The sequence below is a fragment of the Cricetulus griseus genome, chromosome 2 (genome assembly GCF_003668045.3).
Source record: "Cricetulus griseus strain 17A/GY chromosome 2, alternate assembly CriGri-PICRH-1.0, whole genome shotgun sequence".
Taxonomy (NCBI): Eukaryota; Metazoa; Chordata; class Mammalia; order Rodentia; family Cricetidae; genus Cricetulus; species Cricetulus griseus.
In genome coordinates this window covers 284,083,551-284,101,830 of record NC_048595.1, presented here as the reverse complement: position 1 = coordinate 284,101,830, position 18,280 = coordinate 284,083,551, and the positions used below count along the sequence as shown (strand labels likewise).

The 18,280-nt window shown below is 41.3% G+C and overlaps 1 protein-coding gene across 2 annotated transcripts in view; it reads left to right on the top strand.

Annotated features, from left to right (window-relative positions):
- The first annotated feature begins 1,067 nt into the window (after positions 1-1,067).
- Ipcef1 (interaction protein for cytohesin exchange factors 1) overlaps positions 1,068-18,280 on the top strand; it is a 56,942-nt gene continuing 39,729 nt past the window's right edge. For both annotated transcript variants that reach the window (XM_035440417.1, XM_035440416.1), the window contains exons 1-2: positions 1,068-1,226; positions 17,524-17,597. In XM_035440417.1, the coding sequence (XP_035296308.1) occupies positions 1,068-1,226; positions 17,524-17,597 (233 nt within the window). The remainder of the gene's footprint in view (positions 1,227-17,523; positions 17,598-18,280) is intronic.

Genomic DNA, 18,280 nt, shown 5'->3' with positions numbered 1-18,280 from the left:
TCCAGGTTCAGCTCGATGTATATCGATTCTAATTAGCACATTTTGTGCCTCAGCTCGTAGCTCCCCTTGAGCTCTGCTTGGAGAGTCTTTCTTTCTTTCTTTTTTTTTAGAATCCACCCTGCTCATAAACACTGCCGCCCCCTCCCTCCTTCTCCTTTACAAATGTTACAACACAATCAGAAATTGCCTCTTTTCTTTCCTTCCTGCATTTCCAGCAGGTTCCCTTGCGTCAGAAGCCGAGGAAGAAAACTCAAGGTAATTAGATCCCTTTTGTTCCTTTATCCCTTTCTTGTGCCTGTGAGTGTGATTTCTTTTCTTCCTTTCTCCTTGATGCCTTCTTGAAGAGGGGATCGGATTCTTGTCTGTCTGAATTTAATATCAGGAGATGGATGTCAGATTAATTTTGGGGGATTGCTTTTGGACTGATTTTAAGAAAGAATGACATGCTGTTCACTTGGACTAGTCCCTCTGCTTTGTCCACAGAGCATGGAGAAGCTGCCGCTGAGTTAGGAAGTCCCTGGGGTCCTAGGTGGGCTTTAACCCTTCGGTGTCTGTTGCATAACTGCCGCTGTTCCTGTGGGCAGGATCCGTGTGTCTGCTTCAATGTGTCTGCTAGTCCCGAGAGTTGAACGTGTTCAACTTACTCTTTGACTAAGGTTTTCAGATCTATGCTTGCATATAAGTCTCACTGCCTCTTTGCCTGGGTTTTCTAGGCACCGAATGAATGTTTAAAAATAGAACAGATACATAGAATTCCTTTCTTTCTTTCTTTCTTTCTTTCTTTCTTTCTTTCTTTCTTTCTTTCTTTCTTTCTTTCTTTCTCCCTTCCTCCCTCCCCCTCTCTCTCCCTTCCTCTCTCTCTCCCTTCCTCTCTCTCTCTCTCTCTCTCTCTCTCTCTCTCTCTCTCTCTCCCCTTTCTTCCTTTTTCTTTTCCTTTTAACAGTTACTTTGCATGACTGAAAACATCCAACCTTTGCTGTGCAAACAACTAAAAGTTGCCTTTTATTTTGCCACCCGAGTTGGGTCACACTTAACCTGTTCGTATAACCATTGCAGGTTTTTTCAGCATGAGTCGGAGGAGGATATCATGTAAAGATCTGGGCCACGCTGACTGCCAGGGTTGGCTGTACAAGAAAAAGGAAAAGGGAACTTTCCTAAGCAACAAATGGAAAAAGTTCTGGGTGGTGCTGAAGGGGTCATCGCTGTACTGGTACAGCAATCAAATGGTGAGTGGTCCCTCCTCCTCCTGCCCCAGCCTTTACCCAAGAGTGGCTTCTAGAGCTCAGAGCAGGCAATCTCTGTGGGGAAGTTGATCCTGATCTCTGGGAGTTGGAGCAGAGCAAATCAGCAGATTTGATAGAGGACTCATTTCTGCTCCAGGAACTATGTAGGTTAGTGAGCTGTGCTGCTCCGAGGAGAGACCATCTGGCTTTACTATTCTGATTAGAGAGGAAGGAAAAGGGGCTCCAATTACATCCTTGCTTAAGGAGGGAGCTGCTGGGGTTCTACTGATGTTATTGTTCCGTGAGATCCTCATAGTACCACGATCTGTCAGGATATCATTTGCTGTGCGAATTTTACCTTGCTAAGATCCTATTAAAAAGGGACTCAGCATTACTCTCTTCTAAGGGAACAAATCTATCAGTTCAGAGACACAATATCCATCTCTTCTCCCACCGTCTTCTTTCCTCCTGATCTTTGCAGGTATGGGCTGGTTTGGGATTGCTAATCCCTATGCCAGTCTTGCGTAGAGACTGGTGACATTGTTCCACGTTGACATTAGATATGCATTGTGAGGACAATTCTCACTCACGGAGATAGTTGCTGAGTTTGTCCTTTGATAGCCATGTGGTACTGTGGTCAGCTTCATGGATTGACTATTGAAAAAGAGCTGGAAATAAAGTTCTTGCATTGTCTTTGTGGCTGGAGATATTTTGAGAGGGACATTGGTGTTGTTGAAAGTACTCTGTAGAGCTTTGTAGGTAGATGTTCTGTCACTGACTCCACTGCAGGTTTAGGGTCCCTTTTCGAGGGAAGGAAATCTGATAGAGAAGGTTTGTTTAATTACTTAAGGGAATAGTGCTAAATTAAGCCAACCTGGGACTAGGTAGTCTTTCAAACAAACACAGCTTCCTTCTTAAGGGGAATTAAGGTTGATATAAGTACTTAGTGTTTTCTGTTATTTTATTTTAAATTACTGAATTATACTTATTCATTCAGTGTGTGTGTGAGTGTGTGTGTGTGTGTGTGTGTGTGTGTGTGTGTGTGTGTGTGTGTGTACAGGTATCACCAGTTATGGGTGGAAGTCCGAGGACAACTTACAAGAGGGATTTGTCTCTTTTTTTTCCCCATCGTGTGGGTCCCTGGGTTCTAACTCAAGTTGTCACCTATGGCAACAAGTGCTTTCACCTCCTGAGTCATCTCTCCAGACTCTGTTTCCTAGTATTTAGGCTATGGCATTTTAGTAGTTATCACAAGAAATTGCCACCTACATCTTTCTTATGATGAGCTGATCTGAGTTACCCTATAAACAGCCTTGAGGACTTTCTTGAGCCTCTGGGATAGACTGTGTTGTTGGAACATGATGTATCTACAGGATGTAACAGGCTCAGGATTAAGTGGTCAGTTCATCTCATCATTGTCCCTGTCTTGGTAGAATGTGAAAGAAGTCCTTCCTGGAGTCACACAATTGCCACCACTTGGCTCATTTGGCTTCTCCAGCTACTTTTAGGCATAGGAGCTTCCTAATTTTTGGCATCGGGAATCTCACTCTTCTGCATGGAGCAGCCACGTTGGCTTGGACTAAAAAGAGGAAAAGATGGAGTCTTAGATGCCTGTAAGCTCCCCATCCCTGTGTCCTTTTATCAGATGCGGAAAGTAAGCTTAAGGATGCGGATCATGTATTTCAGCACCATTACATTAACAGCATCAGTTTGAGAATAAACTTAGTTGGCCAGGGAAGTAGAGGGTTATTAATGGTGTACCAAAGGAAGGATCTTTCATAGAGGACTTCTCATGTTCTTTTGCTTTCTCTTTCCCAGCCTCATTCCTGACATCTTAATTGTATATTTGTTGTGGGTAGACCTCAATGAAGATGTAATTAGCAGTCATATTCCTGCTATCTGTGTTAATACCAACTGCAAAGTAACAGTCAAACACGCCCTCACAGAAAAATATGCACTTACTGTCTCCACTAGAAGGATTTAGATTTAATTAGCTAAGGCACGTAAGAGTTGACTAATTTCTTCTCCTTCTCCATTCCTTATTCTTCTTGGAGGGCCATCCCTGTTCTCTGTGATTTTGGGTATAGCATGGGCTAGACTTAGCCCATGGAACATCTGCCATATGCCAAGGAATGTTCTAGGTACTCTGCACACAGGCTCTTTCCTATTCTTCAAGAAAAACCTCTAGCTGGTTATGTTGGCATAGGCTTATAGTCTTAGCCACTCAAGAGGCTGAGGCAGGGTGATTGCAGGTTCAAAGCCAACCTGGGCTATAGAATAAGTTCAACCACAGTCCTGTTAATTTAGCGAATCACTGTCTCAAAATGAAAAAAGGAATATAAAAAGTCTGAGGATATAGCTGGCTGGTAGCATGCTTGCCTAGCATGCATGATGTTCAGGGTTCAATCTATGGAAGGAGACAGAGACAGAGACAGAGACAGAGACAGAGACAGAGAGCCTGAGACCTCTGAGGCATGCTTTAAAAGTTGGTAAACTGCTGAAGTCATACATGAAGGAAGTGAACAAAAAGTTCTTCATGTCCAGGCCCCTTTGAGTCCTAAGTTCATACTGATTATGACATGCCACCTTGAATCTCCCTGGGGACCAGATAAATGATGTCATCGTGATACCCTGTTTCTGGAAGGAGACTGAGAGACCATCTCTAGAAGTGACAATTTCTGCTGTGAATGTACAAGCTATCCTATTAGACTGTGGCTCATCCCTGTTGCTGTCAATATTGCCTAAGGACTTTGCCATCCTCTCCTATTTGCTTGTCTGTTGTTGGTACCCAGCAATCAGTGAATGGCTCACCTCCTTTGTGCTCACATTGCTTCTCCCAACACCACTACTCAGGCTTCCTTAGGAAAGATCATCCGCTATTTTCTCACATAGCATTTCATTGGCTTAGAATGTGTCAGAGCACCTGTAGCTTCACACCACGATATATAAGCCTCAAAAATCTCAGCTAGTGAAAAACCTGGAATTAGTCACCATGCTCTCAGTTTCTTGTGCTCTTAGGATAAAACTCAAACTCACTCCCTGGCTTGTGTACCATCTTAGCTGGTATTCTTTCTCCTTTATACTCCCCAACTTAACCCAACCTAAGCCTTAGTGATAAAACTTTTGATTCCTATTGATATGTACCAGCTCTTTGTATACCTTTGTCTATATAGTTTCCCTTCTCAGAAAGACTTGTCTCTGTTCCTGGAAGCCCTGCCCAGTTACAACAAGCCTTCTCCTCTTCTTAAGAGTCACATCTGAACTTGATAGCACACTATCTATGTGAACTTACCATGTGGACTCTTCTGAGATAAACTTAGCTACTCTGTCTTCTTCCTTTTACATTATTTTATGATAGTTTGATTGTCACACACATCCTTCTTTCTGAATGTGTGTCAGACTCCTGTCTTTCATAATTGGTCATTATGTCTACATAGCAAGATCATGGGTTTATATCTTTAGTACCTTAGTATCTAGAGTTTAATAAGTACTTTGTTAATATTTGTTGATTTCTCAGCCACATGGGAATGAGGAATCATTGGTTCTTGCTTTGCTGAGAGGATTCCAAGAAATGAGATCTTATTCAAGTATTTCTCTTGACAGGAAATAATCTCCCATTAATGGGATTTCCACTTCTACGCTTAAAAAAATACAATTTAATTTGGGGTTTACTTGAAAGGATCCCCATAGTATAATATATCCCCCATAGTTGTTCCTATCCTCGGTTAACACCTTCTTTGAAGCTTTAGGAGTAGAAGATGGGGTAAGGGTGAGCATCAGAGTCAGAGGTCTAATGTAAACAAAGGCAGGATAGATAGCATAGGTGAAGGGAACCAACATAGTACTGTAGACATTATGTCTAATTTTCATATGACCTCTCGACATCGATTTTATTAGTCCTGATTTTCAAGTGAGTTTACCAAAAGCCAAGAGCTGAAGGGACAGGTTCAGAACCTCTGAAGAGGTAAATGGCAGAGCTGGAATTAACCTTGAAATATTCCAATACCAGAGCCGGGCTCTTCTGTAATCTGTGTGACTCCTCCATTGACAGGTGACCTTGGCCCAGTAAATAGGGAATTCAGACACACTGTTCACAAATAGGCAGGACTACCAGACAGGTGGGGGCTAAGGAAGATTCTCAGATTGGTAGGAAATGGGCATGTGATAATACGAACATAGTAGCAATCAACCGAGAAGGAGCATATCGCTGGAAACCTGGTTAGGAGCGGGTCAGGAAATGCAAACATTGAGATGTGGCTCCTAGCAGTGAGAGCAGGAACACACCACACCCATGAAAAGGAGCAGCATGTAGAGAATATGGGACATAATAGTTGAGGCTAAAACGAGACTGATCTTCAAGTCTTAGTGCTTGGGAAAATAACACAAAAATTGAGAGTTTGTGGGCAAAATGTAGAATTTTGTATCAGTTCATTGTCAGCTATATATTTGGTTTATTTTTGTATTAGCCATGTTTTGTCTAAAATTACTAGAGACTTGAGGGGGTTTTCTGTATAAATCAATTGATATTGATGTCATTTGTGTTGCTGCAGCAACAGTTCAGGAAAACTGTCCGGCTGCTGGGTAAACCACCTGACCCAGTTTCATGGAAATTTCTGGCCAACCCCTGCTTTCTGCAGGGCAGTGTCTGGCTGAACACACACCTTGCAGAGTTCTCAGTCCTTTGAGACTCCCACTTATCTGTGCAAAAGTGGCTGTTTCCCCCATTGTCAACACAGTTGCACGGCAATGCACTGTGGTAACTGTGTCACATGTGAACAAAACGTGACTCTCAGAGGAGCTTAAATGTGGAAGGTGCTTTTCTTAGAAGCAGAGAATCTTTTCTATTCAAGCTTTAATCACTTGGTAGAACAGAATTGACCCTTCCAGAAAACCTTACTTGAAAGCCAGAATTTCTCTGTTTATAAGAGAACTGTCTTGCATGTTTTGGCAAATATGGAGAACCTTTCTTTCAGGTAAAGAGTGTTTAGCTTCTCACTGGAAAGAAGGCATCTTCCTGGCCTTCAGTCCTCTATCTTTCATGAGTAATTGGCTCTAAGCATAAAGGCTGGGAAAATGTTTTTTTTTTTTTTTTCATTGACACACTCTTGTGTGGCTTATTTTTTTAAAAAAATATTTTATTTGTTATTGTGTACATGCATGCGAATGCATGGTGTGTGTGTGTGTGTGTGTGTGTGTGTGTGTGTGTGTGTGTGTGTGTGTGTGTGTGTGTATGTTTAGCCTGGGGCATGTGGAAGTTAGAGGACAGCTGTGAGGAATTGGTTCTCTCCTACTTTCTTATAGGGTTCAGGGTTTGAACTCAAGTAGCCAGGATTTTGTGCCAAGCACCTTTACTGGCTGAGCCATCTTCTTGGCCCATTTGTGTAATTTAAACTGTCTCTTTAAACTTTGAAAGTAAAAGATACACAGCAGACACCAATATTTTGGTGGGAAATTACTTAATTTTACATTGCTTCTCTACGACTCAGATAAATTTTTCTCACATCTTCACTGACAAGGTTTCATTACAATGAGATTTATAGGTGTCTCATTTACCAGAACTTGTATTTATTGTCTTAGCTGAAAGTCCATTTCTGAGTGCATCTCAAAAAAAACTTGAGTGTTTTGAAGCATTTCTACCATGAAGAAAAGTATGTTAGTGACATGAAACTGGTGGGCTTCATGCCAGCTTAGAATTTGTGTTAGAGATGAGAAGAGGTAATGTTGACAGTGTGTAAAAGTGACATAGGACATGCTAGTGACCAGCTGACCTCACCATGATGATTCCTTTATTTAATGTCTATCCATGGGTTTTTAAAGGAGAGTGCTTTTTACCAAATCAAGCTAACAGATGGAAAATCAAAACACATGCTCACCTAGTTAAAGGAGTGATATATATATTTAATATATAATTTATTTATATATCATGTATTATACATATTTATAAATATTAATGTACATTAATATATGCATCAGATTTATCAACAGGGAGATTATTGAAGTAATTTTATGTGCATCCATTTTTCTATTAGTAAACTGACCAAGAACACTATCTTTACTTTGAGCTAATTGAGAGTTTTGACTACAGATAAAAAGCATCATAAAGACAAGAAAGGAACACATATAAAGAACAATAATTTCGTGCATGCTTTAGCAGAAATATACCTGCTCGGGGATTGTGGCTTTAGGATGCAGGATTTTGCTAAGGAATTTTGGGTGGTGACTGCCTCCTATCCTGAAAAGATACCTACTGATTCACATGAAGGCTAATTCTAAGCTACACGACAGGTGGGTGGAATTGAGGGTCTTAGGTGTTCTCCCACAGGGTGGTACCTTCTCTGGAGGAGGAGGTCAGGTGATCTGAGGTTGGAGGGGAGATTGATGTGGGCTTAAGTATGCTTCCTAGATGGCAGGAGAAGTGACCTGTGGACGCTGAACTTGTGCTCTGATCTGAGGATTCTTTAGAAGTCTTTCCTTGAAGATTTATCACCCTCTGTCAGGAGCCCCTTTAAGGGACAGAGGCAGCTGATACCACAGGCAGCCTGGTGGTTAAGCTCATTTGTCACTGGGCTCTGCGTTTAATCTTCTATACAGTATATTTCAGAAGGAAGCTATGCAAGCATAAAAGATCCTAAGATTGAATATCTTTAAGGGGTCAGAATTTAAGAGACAATATTTGAAGCAGCGTCAAGGACGAAAGAAAATGGTATGCTGAGGAAGAAAGATGGCCCTGGGCTCAAAGGCCCATCGTCACACTCTCGTTGGGGTTCAGCTTCTTTCTCTGCTACAGAGAAGCACAGACAGGAATCTGGACCCCGGGAAAGAGATAGTGAGGTAGTGTCCATCGTCAGACCACAATCCTCTTCATTGCCACACTTTGAATCTTAGCCAACTTCCATTCTCTGCAGAAGAATAATGACTTTGGAATAGTGGCTGCGAATCTGAAAAGTTATTGTTTTAAAACATTGACTATATATGTTTACATACATACATACACATACACATAAAGGTTTCTTGAGCGATTTAAAGGGTGCATTTCAGTGGCATTAAATAATGACATTATTGTGCAGCTGTCCCCAGCCTTCATCTCCTGAACTCTTTTCATCTTGCCAAATTGAAACTCTCCCTGACCCCACTACCTTCTCTGCTGGTCCCTTGCAACTCTTAAAGATTTTCTGTGAGTGTGAATTTGACTGCTGCATGTCTACCAAGTAAGTATGGTCACATTATATTTATTCATTTTGTGGCTGGCTTGTTTCACAATGCACAATATCTATCTTCAAGTTTCAGTTTCCTTCCTTCTTAAGGGCATCCTAGTGTATCCTTATGTTGCATTTGGTCGTCCATCTGTGTCCACTGATGAACACTCATGCTATTCTTACCTTTTATCTGTTGTCAAATGTTCCTAGTATAATGAACTGCAAACGTGTCTTTGAGGGTCTGCTTTGAATTCTCATGGATACATATGCAGAAGTGAAATTACAGGATTACAGGGTAATGATATTTTTAGTTTTTGCAGGAATGGTTTTCTGTAGTAAATGCTCTCTTCCTTTCCTCCTCATAGTGCACAGGGCTTGCAGCTTTCTAGAACTCTCTCAGGATTAGATTACTGGTTTATTTTTGGTACTCACTATCTTAATGAGCTCGAGGTGATAAACATCTCATTGTGGTTAGGGTTCCATTTCCTTAATGCCCAGTGACTATGAGCATCTTTCCCTTGCACTTATTGTCCATTTGTGTATTGTCTTAAAAAATGCTTATTCCTTTTTCTTTTTTGAAAGCAGAGCTGTTGTTTCTGTTGCTTGGCCTTCAATAGTATCTTAATGACATTCACGAAATTCAGGCAAACAGCCCAGGGAGATTGGAAAGCTTGAAGATTTAATATACATTGTGTGATGGCAGGTTGTGTGCTGTCTCATAGCCGTGACATCTCAAGGATTACCATTTATTGTTATTACTTATTCTTTATTGCTCCTAAATCTCTAGTATCGACACACACATCATTTAAATCTCATGTGATGTTCCTTTTGACTCCTGTGAGTCTTTTCAATGTGAACATGAATTCATTTAAATTTTATTTTTATGTAAACTGATTAATTATTTGAGAACTGCATATATGCAAAAATATATATTGTTTATATCTGTTCTCACTCCTCCTCCTAAATCCTTTCATCCCCCATGCTCCCTTTCCTAACTTTGTCTTAAATATATACATGTATATATATTAATATATCTGTATCTCCCAAGTCTAATTTGTGTTAGCCACAGACTCATGGGTTTGTGGCTCACCTATCAGAGGCCACACCCTTAAAGAAAACAGATTCTCCCTCCCCTAGTAGGTGTCAATTATCAATAATTTCTCAGCTAGGAGTGAGATCTTGCCCAAGCTGCAATACTCACTGGGTGGCTCTCCTGAGGGTAACTATCTCATTATTCTTGCTTTAACTATGGATGGCACATTGAATTTATTAGCTATCAATATATAGTATTTATTCTATAATAATGAAAGTCAATCCAATTTTTCAAAAACTTCCCTTTTATCTTTATTTCTTAACTTTGGTTGGGCTACGCTGGTGAAGAAGCTGTCTTTCATTGATGAAAAGGAAAGGCCTCCCTCATGTTAGAGGCTTCTCAGGGAGCAAGTGAGGCTGGCCAGTGGTAGCTCATGCAAGGGCATATATGCTGAGACTTTTTTCATGACAGAGAACAGTTGCTGATCTTTTAAATGATGAAGGTTCTCTCTTGACTGTTTTTGGAAATAAGGTTTCTGAAATGAGTCCCTTTGTAAGAGCAACATGCTTTCATTTATTATATGACTCCATGGGGAGAGAAAGTGTGAATCTGAGTGGCCAGGAAAGCTGGACTAGACATGTGGTAAGACACCAGCTACCTCATGGTCCCCTCTCTAGGAGGATCTACTGTGGTAGTGAGGTGGCCCTATCCTTTGGTTTTTCTTAGGAGGTGATAATGCAGAGGGATTGTAAGGATATTTGTGTTGTCACAATTGGTCACTATGAGTAGGCAAGTTGGCTTAGGTTTCTCAGAAGCAGACCCCAAGAAGAGAATTTGTCTGTACTTTTTTATTTGAGAAGGACTGCAGGAAATGCAGTTGTTTTCAGGTTTGTGTGGTGGACTGGATCCAGGACTCCCGTGGATACTAAGGACCTTGAATTCTCAGGTTCAAAACTGTGTAGCATTTGAATGCAATCTGTACACACCCTCCTTTATTCCTTAAATTATCTCTACATTACTCATAATACCCAATACAACATGAATATTAAGCCAATTATTGATACTGTATTGTTTTGAGAACAATGGCATGAACATTTTGTGTTTACTTGGTATAGACACTTTTGTGCATATTTATCATTGGTGATCTGTTCAATGTGTGCATGTAGTCCTTACAAACCTAGAGCTACAACTAGCTTGGAAAGGCAATGACAAATGAGAGAAGGCAGAGAGTAGCCAAGTATAGATGCAGGTAACCCAAGCTTAGTCAGCCTGGGAAATTCAGTACTTTTGAAAAACCCACAATTCAGAGTTTGCATGCCAAGGGTCAATGGCTGGGTTATTTATACACCAAGTCCTCTCAATCAGGAGTCAGGAGCCCATTCATGGCTTTGACTTGTGAATCTCTCTGCAAGTCAGAAGAATGGAATCATGGCCCAGAAGACCTTTCCAGCAAAGAGATACAATGCTGTCAGTAGGAAATCTGGCTAGGGCTCCCTGAGTCATCAGCGGCATGAATTGCCCATTATCTGCCTACCCCAGAGCTGCTGATTCTCTCTCTTATGGGACCTCAGCATCCCAGAACCATTGTGGTTTTCTGGTACCACCTCTGCCCACATTTAGAATCACAATACATTGAGAACTCTGGATTCTTAAGAATTTGTGGCTTTTATTTATTATCCAAAGGCATCTACTACCAATTGTTTTCTGTATAAAATACATATTTCTAGGCACCTGTAAAATAAAGTCCTCTAGGGATCAAAATCTAATTATATTTATAGGATAATATCATATAAACCCAAACACAATAATATTTTTAATAAAATACACCCCAAATAATGCACAAAAAGATTAGCAAGCTGGCAACCATAATTATGCTCCCAGTAATTTAATTTTTTCCTCACAGCCATTGGTCTGATGCAAAAACAACAAGGGAAAACTGAGGTAGACACAGCTGCTCCAGGTATCAGAGAAGGAGATGGGAGTCAAGAAGCTTGTTTGATGTCAGCTTTCTCCTTCTGAGCTATCCCTTTTCCTTTTCTTATGAATGAATGATGATAATCTCCTAGCATTCTATGGCCTGGACCATCTGACGGTATCATGTACATGCACGTTGATTCTATCTGGCTCGAAGACACTGGTTATGCCTGTTGTTTTACCGGGAAACATTTCTTTCAGGGAGCTCACATGGCCTGCCTAAGATCAGCCTGTGAGTGACCTATTCCAGTCAGGCTTCTTTCTCTTGTGCCAGGTGTTAAACTGGAGTCTTCTATTCTTTCCTTTAGCTCTCTTTGGAGGGCAGAGGAAGATCGTCCATCTCATGTTAGAATGACTCATTGTGGGCCCTGTTCTGTGTTCTGGAAATGTGTGAATACTCTACAATTTCCTCATGGGACAACAGCATCAGTTGGGTGTTGTGGGATAAAAGGTCACCTGCCTCATGAGTTCTGATACTGAGAATAGGACTAATTTTCTCTAAAAGGTAGAGAATGGTACCTTCTTATGCTGAGTGCTCAGCCAATGCTAGCTCTTAGTTGTTTCTATCAAGCACATTCCTGAGGTATTTCAGCCACACTCACTTTGAGACCTGCTTCTTAGATCTAGAAGAACAAGGAGGAAGGGGAGGGAAGGAAGGATGAAGTGGAAGGAGGTAGAAAGAAGGAAGACCAAGCCAAACACACATTCCTTGCATCCTGTCATGCTTTTTGTTCCGCAGGGGTGGTTGGTACTGTTTCCTACTTTCCTCTGGAGTCTATGCAGGCACAGGCACTCCTGCCCAACCCTCTGCATCTACATCCTCAATAGAGAGGCACATTTGTTACGGTTGACAAATCTACCATGACACATCATCACATTTGTGACAGTTGACAATTCTACCATGACAAGTCATTAGATAGATGGCCACGGATGCCATAGTTTATATTAGTGTTCCTTCTCGATGTTGAACATATTTTGGATTAAAAATATGTCCTTCATTATAAAAATGTAAAGTATTTTCACTGATCCCCCACCCTGACAAAGCTTCTGTGGTCTTAAATTTAAATACCAGGATTTGCTGACCTATTCCAGGTATATTTTAAACTGTGGCAAACTTTATGTAAAATATTTATGTGTTGGATCCCTGCAATCCAAACTTGAATGTGTGGTTAAACTTTAACCCAAACAACATGGGCTCAGTGTTGTGTGAAAGTTCTAGCCAGTCACATTCAGTCCCAGTGGATCCTCAGGGACCTTGGATTGCACCTTCTGAGTTTCAGATAACCATGTGAACTTAGATTTCCCCTTTTGAGTTTCACGGTAACCATGTAAGAGGGCTTTTATTCACATTATGTAGACCCCAAACTTGTGCTGCCATCTCATGTTTTCAGCTTATTTGAGGCATGTTTATTTTATCATAGAACCTACTCCATTCACATCCACTCATGGATGTAATCATGATAACAAACTGATTCTAGATCTATTGTTTAGGACCAGAGTGACTCTTTGTGTCCATTTACCATTAATCCTACATCCCACCCCAACCCTTTGCTTCAGTTTCTACTTTCATGAACTACATAAAAATGAAGACATAGAGTACCGTATTATCTTTTGTCCTGTCAATCAGTGTGATGCTCTCAAGGCTTATGTACAGCTTAGCATGAGTGGTTCCTTTCTAATGTTGATCGTGTTCTATCACGATAGCATGAGTACATTATGCTGTTTAGTTACCTACTGATGGACATTCAGGTTGTTTCCTGCTTTGGAATACTATGACTAATGTGCCTATAAATATTTGTGTGGAACTCTTTTCATGGGCATGAGTTTTCATTTTTGGGGGGAGGTGGGTAGGTACCCAGGAGTGGAATTACTGGGTTGTGCAGTAATTATATGCTTGTGATTTTTAGAAAATGCTGAAGTATTTTCCAAAGCAGTTTCCACATTTCATTTTAATGTTTTCTTTATTGCCAAAGGGGGGGGGATATCATGTTCCATCACTCAGTCATTCATAGCCCTTGTATAGGTTTTCCACATGTAATGGACAATTGCCTTATAAATAAAGAATATATAAATGAAATAATCACTTCCTTCAAGATACTCTCATCTGTAGGAGAACCAGGCAAACAACCTGGTCACAACACCCTGAGAGGTCTGTGAAGGAAGCCAACTCCCAGTTCTGAAGACAAACATGAGGGAACCTGTCCCAGACTTGTGGGAACAGGTCCCACCCATTATGACTCTTGGAAAGTCACACAAGAGGGTCAGGTGGTGGAGTTTAGTATCATCAGAGATAAGCAGGCATTCGTCCCTGCTCACACTCCCCAGTTCCATTGTGGTGCTCAGCCTCACACAATTATACAGCCACAATAGGTAATCCCCATTTTCATGTTGAACTTTTTGTCTCTTCTCTCAAGAGATGAGGTCTCTGCCTTGCTCACTACTATATCCTCACACATGTGACACAGTGAGGAGGCCCTGAAGATATCCTTTGACTAGATGAATGTATGGAAAGTTTCACTTTTTTAGTGAAAGAGAAGAGAGAGTCTAAGGGAGAGATGAACACAGATGATTGACACTGGAGGCTGGATCAGCAGCTTTGCCCAAGTCCTTGATGTTTGAACTCCACCAGTTTTGACATAGTAAGACTTTGGTTCTACCTAATGGTTCTGCTGGAGGGTGGGGGTGGGTGGGTACAGAGCCAGAGGTGCCAGGGGAAGTAGATGGGCTGACTTAAAAGGAAGTTTGGTGTGTAGTCACAGAATACCTTATGACAGATGGCCCAATGCTATGTGCTGCTTCGCTTAAGACTGATGAGTTTGAACAGTGGCTGGAGGACAATGCATTTAAAGATCACGTTAGGGTTCTGGGGAAATTAGCAGGTCCCACTATATGACTGTGAGGTGAGTTTTTTGAAAGTTAGGAATCGTTAAAGGGAAGGATACCATTCAAGTCAGTTTTTTTTAAAAAAATGGATCAGGCAGGAACAGATCTGAAAGGGTAGGAGGAGGAGAAGGAGGAGGAAAAGAAGAATGCTGTCATTCCATGAGTAGTTACCCATTGTGATTGCACTGCTGAGGCATTTTTTTTTTTCAGGTTAAATAAGCAAGGGACATTTTTGACACAGCTTCTGTGACATTGAACACTGCTCAGATGTCTTCAAAATAGTGACAAGGAGCTGCTGTGTATGAGAAGGATGGTTCCTGAAGAAACTTTGTGCAATGGCCCCGCTCAAGTTTCTTTGGATCTCTATTTGAAAGAAGCTCAACCTTTTCAGTTATGCAGAAAGGGAAACGAAGATACATAATTTATCTTTCATTAGTTTAAAAAAATTGCATTGTTTATTGGGGTCAGAGGGCAATTTCCAGGAGTCTGTTCTTTCCTTACACTACATTTTTGATCCTGGGGTTAGAATTCAGTTTGTGAGCCTTGGTGGCAAACACCTATACCTGCTGAGCCAGCTTGCCAAATCCATTAATTTATTTCTAATGAATGCAAACATTAGTAAAAGCAATACTTTTGTTTATGGGTGGTGGTGGTGGTGGTGGTGGTGGTGGTGTGTGTGTGTGTGTGTGTGTGTGTATGTGTGTGAGTACATGTTTATGGAGGCTAGAGGTCTATTTAGGGCATCTTTCTCAATTGTTCTCCTCCTTACTTTTTCATACAGGAGTTCCCTAATCTGGTTAGACAGACTGGCCTGCAAGGCCCAGGGACCCTCCTGTCTCTGCTTCTCTAGTGCCTGGATTATAGGTTATAGTCACCATGCCCAGCTCTTTCCATGGGTTCTTGGGGTTGAATCTAAATCTGTATGCTTTTGTGGTAAACACTTTTTACCAGCTGAGCCATCTTCTCATCCCTGTTGTTTTATTTTCCATTGATTTTTATGTTATTTCCACATGAAATTAGCGTGTGGTATGGCCTAGAGGCATATGTAATGACATGAATTGGGTGTCTAGTTTTGCTCCACAAGAACATAGTTTTCTTTGTTTTAATTTTTTCAGTTTGTTTTTGGCTGAGTAGAGGATGGGGACATTGGAGAAGTTGAAATTGTGGAATTAATTAGTTCTTAGCCATAAAGCGCTTTCTGCTGAGGTACTTAGGCTTCATCGAAAAGAGCAAGTGGGAATCACGCAGGGTTTTAATTAGAGGAGAGACATGAAGCATGTTCACAATGTAGAGATCTGCTGTGGTGGTTATATTTGGATTCTATATTGGGTTAAAGGAGAGAATTAGAAAGAGCGGGACTGGCTTTGGAGATCTTTGCTGCAATATAACAGAAAGCTGACGGTAATGGACAAGACGTGACATAATAGAAATAGATGAATGAACCATCTGTGGAGGATGCAACCATAGCACAACTTTGTGTTTACCTGCATGAATTTTGGGAAGGATTGTCTTGGTTCATCTTCTATAACAAAATACTGAAGGCTGGGGAGCTCGTAAAGAAGAAGTATGCTTATTTAGTTCCTAATTCTGAAACCTGCTTGGCTTCCAGCAAGGACCACATACAGCTTGTATGATGGAGAAACAGGAGGCATAGTGGTTGTGCACAAAGGGATCCTAGCATGTGAGGTGCTTTCTTACAACAACCTATTCTCTCAGCAGGGAAACCAGTCTCCAGAAAATAAGAATTCACTCTCATGAGAAAGACTTTGGTTCCCAGCCACTTGTTTAACATAGTCACTCATTTGTTCATCATGTGTTTGTGGTGTGTGTGCAGTCTCATGTGTGTGCATGGAGATCACAAGGAGCATCTCAGTTGTCCTACTCCATCACTCTCCCCCTTATTCTTTTGAGCCAGGGTCTCTCACAGAACCTAGAGCTAGGCTGACTGCCAGATAGCCCCAGAGAACCTTCTGTCTTTGTCTCCTAGAGCACTAGTGTTATAGGTATGCATGACACTATGCTTAGCATTTCATGTGGGTGTTTGAGATTTGAAATTATGTTGTCATGTTTGTACAGCAGATGTTTTTTATCTGTTAAGTCATCTCTCTAGACATGACTTATTTAGCTTTTACTTCATTTTTTTTTTAAATCTTGTTATTTGAGAATGTTATATATTTTGGTCATATTTACCCCTTACTCCCTCTCTATCTCCTGTAATATACATCCTGTATCTCCCCACCCCCAACAAACTTCCTGTTCTCTTTTACTTATTTTAATAACTCAGTTTTTGCAGTTCGTATGCTCAGGGTATAAGACCATTCCATGAGGGGTAGTTAACCTATGAGGGGCCACATCCTTAGAGAAGACTGACTGTCACTCCCTGAGAAGCTATGATAAAATATTTCCCAGTTAGGGATGGGGACTCACAAGGCCATCTCTTCTCCCTGCTAGAATGCTGACTGGCTTGATCTTATGCAGGTCTTGTGTGGGCAGCCACAGCTCTGAGTTCGTGAGTGAAATGGCTTTGTCATGTCTGTTAAGTGCTGTGTTTATCCAGGCTCCCTCAAGTCCTAACAACCAGCAATGTGTATCTGTGTGTTTGCCAACCTCACCGTCTGGGCTCTGTCCACCATCTCAAGGCTGCTGCTGAGGTTTCGCCTCCTGTGCTTGTGGCTCGCCACACTGTGGCGGGGAAACGATGCTGAGCAGGCCTCTGGGCTCAGCAGGAAGTAGGCCGTAGATAGGTTAACTTTGTGGGTTTCATGAGGACAGAAGGGGAGCGGGGGCAAGCACAGAACCGGCTGTATATTGACCATCCCTAAGCTGTATCATGTCATTTCTTTTTTATTATTTTTTATTTATGGAGATAGGGTTTTTCTGTATAGCCCTGGCTCTCCTGGAACTTGCTCTATAGACCAGGCTGGCCCAGAACTCACAGAGATCTGACTGCCTCTGCCTCCTGAGTGCTGGTACTAAAGGCATGCACAACCACTAAAGGCTTGGCTCTCATGTTACTGCTTTGAAAAGTTTCCGTTGGTGTCTTTTCAGAATACTCACTTCTTCCATAAACAGTGCACCCAAGTTCATGGCTAGTTAATGCTGCTTCACAGAGATTCTACTTCATTTCACTTACACTCTGTCTAGTTCATGCTGTCAGTATGTGGAAGTCCATCATCAGAGTATTTTTACTTTGTGTGCTCTGTGTTTGTTTCAGGCAGAGAAAGCTGACGGATTTGTCAACCTGCCAGATTTCACAGTGGAAAGAGCCTCTGAATGCAAGAAAAAACAGTGAGTCTTCTCTTTTTCCTGCCCGTCAAAGTCCTGGGCCAGGATTGTAGCCATTTTCAATGTTCACCTAGTAATGTGTTGATTTGGAAGTGGATGAAGGTATAATTCAAATGTTTGAGAATTTTGAACATTATGAGTTGGCACTGTAAAAATATGCTCATAGAAAATGTACATAGAAATGTTAACCTCTTATTTTCTGGCATGTCAACCAGGGGTGGTGGTGGATGGGTTTTAACTACTTCATCCCCTGCGCCCAACACACACAAAAGCAAGGGAATCAATGTCAAGGTTTTGATCTTGTAAAGAACAAATAGCAAGAATAGCAAAGTGGGGGTCACCAGACAGAGTTGTAGACCCTATAGCAAGACCAGGTCATCTTAGTTCACGCTATTATTAGTACCAGCCTTGTCATTCAGTTTTCTGATGCACTTGGGTTGGGATTGCATCGTGTTGTAGAATAAGTGTGAGCAGTGATGGGGTTGAAGTAGGCTCAAGCTCATGGTTCTTGTTTTGCTAAGAAGAAGAGAACCTGGTGGGTCTAGGAACAGCCAAGAGCTCTCTAGAGAGCTGGGTAGTCACTCTAATCACATGGTCATTTCGTACCATGACTTACTATTATGTCTTCTTTCATCCTTCTCTTATCCTTTCTTCAGTGTTTTCTCCTTTATTACTGGAAAGGAACA